The sequence below is a fragment of the Benincasa hispida genome, chromosome 11 (genome assembly GCF_027475165.1).
Source record: "Benincasa hispida cultivar pf3 chromosome 11, pf3_genome.v1.1, whole genome shotgun sequence".
Classification (NCBI taxonomy): domain Eukaryota; kingdom Viridiplantae; phylum Streptophyta; class Magnoliopsida; order Cucurbitales; family Cucurbitaceae; genus Benincasa; species Benincasa hispida.
The window spans coordinates 33,552,817-33,554,939 of NC_143488.1; the positions used below are offsets into that span (position 1 = coordinate 33,552,817).

Genomic DNA, 2,123 nt, shown 5'->3' on the forward strand with positions numbered 1-2,123 from the left:
TTAACTTAGAATGCGTTCTTTGTTAGCAAGAAGAAGCACCAACATTTATACTAGCCGCGTAGTAGCAGTAACATCTTAGCACTAACCTAAAACCAAGCTTATAGCAAGACATCAGGTTTACAGAACAGGAGAGAAAACCAAAAAGTTAAGGATATTACAGTAGATACACAATAGCTAGAGGTACAGTGGAAAACGTTCTCAGTCCTCAAACTTTCAAAAGCTGCATTTTCTTAGAAAATGCTAAAGCAATCCAATCAGGTTGGGCGGCGGACCACTGCAACTGGTTAATTTCGTGTGTTGCAGAATACATGGACATTGGATCAATGCCATTGGGACCTGCAACCATAGGCAGCTCCCAAATGAGCGCCTGCTTGTCATCCCCTGCGGAACAAATATGCCTGCAGCTCCGAGGAGCCCACGCAATAGCATTGACACTGGAATGATGCCTCTCAAGTTCAGCAACAGGCACACTTGGTGAGCGAATGTCCAAAATAACAACTTTGTTGCTGTCCATCAGAATTGTGGCCATGTACCGCAGGTCCTGCTTGTTCCAAGCCAGTCTAAGCAAAGGGGTATCAGGTTGGGGGCTTTCGTATATAATGGTAGAGTGCTCCTTATCTCTCATGTCGAAAATCCTAACCGACCCATCAGCGGAAACAGAGGCAAAAACCCGGGCTTCCCCCCAAGCAATGTCATAAACCTCTTTGTCATGAGCTATGAACTGGGTTTCCACCACACTCTTCTCAATGTCCCAAATAGTACAAGTGGTATCAATGCTGGACGTTCCAATTCTCTTGGGCTCAACTTCATTCCAGTCGAAAGAAGTTAATGGGGCGCAGAATTCACTGGTTTTGCTGTTGTTGAGGAGAGAGAGGGGTTCGATGGAAGAATCTCCAACTTTCCAGAGGCGGAGATAGTCGCCGGAGGAGGCCAAGAGAGAGGAGAGGGGACTGGGATTGAACATGAGCTTGGTGGGTGGGTAGGGGTGCTCAAAGGAGAGGGAAGGATGGGCTTTAATGGAGAGGGAATCTGGATCAAAAGACACAATGTCAACGCGGTTGGTGTACTCTTCGATGAAGCTGCCAAGCGCTATGCGATTGGGGAAATTAAGAGAGTGTGAATGGGGGGAAGAGATGGCCATGGCGTAGAGAGGATGGGGAGAATCATAGGTCACCAAGAATTCGGATCTGGAGTCTGCGTTTTGCATGATTCTGAAAGCGAACGGAAAGTGAAAGATGAACGGAAGAGGGTTCGGGTTGGGTCGAGAATAGAGAGAGACTGGGGCTAGTGAACCGAGGGCAAGACCGATTTGGAAAAGAGAGACGAGGGTGAACGCCGGCGAGATGGTGAACGTTAGCAGTGGCAGAGAGTCGAGATCGATGGACCGAGACTGACAGGGACGAGAGGACGATGGAACAGGCAGAGAGAGTGGTCAGAGAGAGACGGTGAACGATGGATTGATGATCGGTTCAGTGGACGCCGGCGAGATGGTGACTGCCGAACGACTGCTTTGATTAAAATGGCAGAAAGAAGAAAATGAAAGGGAAAAATTGTCGAACTACTGCAACAAGGTGAACTATATAGTGAAAGATATTGTAATTAAAGTATAGGATGAGGAATCGAACCTCAAACCACGATAACACTATATCAGTTGAACTACGTTCTTGTTGGCACCATTGATTGATACATCAATGGTTGATAATATCCCTTCGAACCATTGAAGTATCATTACAATCCAAATAAGCTATTACAATAAATAAAGCAAAAAGGAATCAATAAGCTTTCAGACTACATCTTCAAATACTAACTAATGCATGAGAAGACATAAAAAATTTAGCCCAAATTTACCTATAATATTAGTTCAATAAGTTAAAAAGAGAACAGAATGGAGATGACACAAAAAAAGTTGTATAGTTTGGAAGATGACACGGTGGACAAAAAATTGTGTGGAAATTGTGAATGAGTTGTTGTCAAGTGAATTCATTGTGTCAAACTTTGTCGAACGTGCATATCAAGTTTACCTAAAGGAGTTATTCAAGATTATTTGGGACATTTTTATGTTTTCAGTTTACATTTTGATTTATTAATTAGTATACAACTAAGTTTCAAGTTCCTAGGTCTTA

The 2,123-nt window shown here is 43.6% G+C and overlaps 1 protein-coding gene across 1 annotated transcript; it reads right to left on the minus strand.

The window, feature by feature from the left end:
• TTG1 (Transducin/WD40 repeat-like superfamily protein) lies at positions 1-1,888 on the minus strand. Its single transcript, XM_039050165.2, has one exon. The coding sequence runs from the start codon at positions 1,205-1,207 to the stop codon at positions 206-208; it is 1,002 nt and encodes a 333-aa protein (XP_038906093.1). The 5' UTR covers positions 1,208-1,888; the 3' UTR covers positions 1-205.
• Positions 1,889-2,123: the final 235 nt, after the last annotated feature.

What these genes read in the sequence shown, in the direction of transcription:
- TTG1 (XM_039050165.2), bottom strand. Translation starts at nt 1,207, where the DNA reads ATGCAAAACGCAGACTCCAGATCCGAATTCTTGGTGACCTATGATTCT.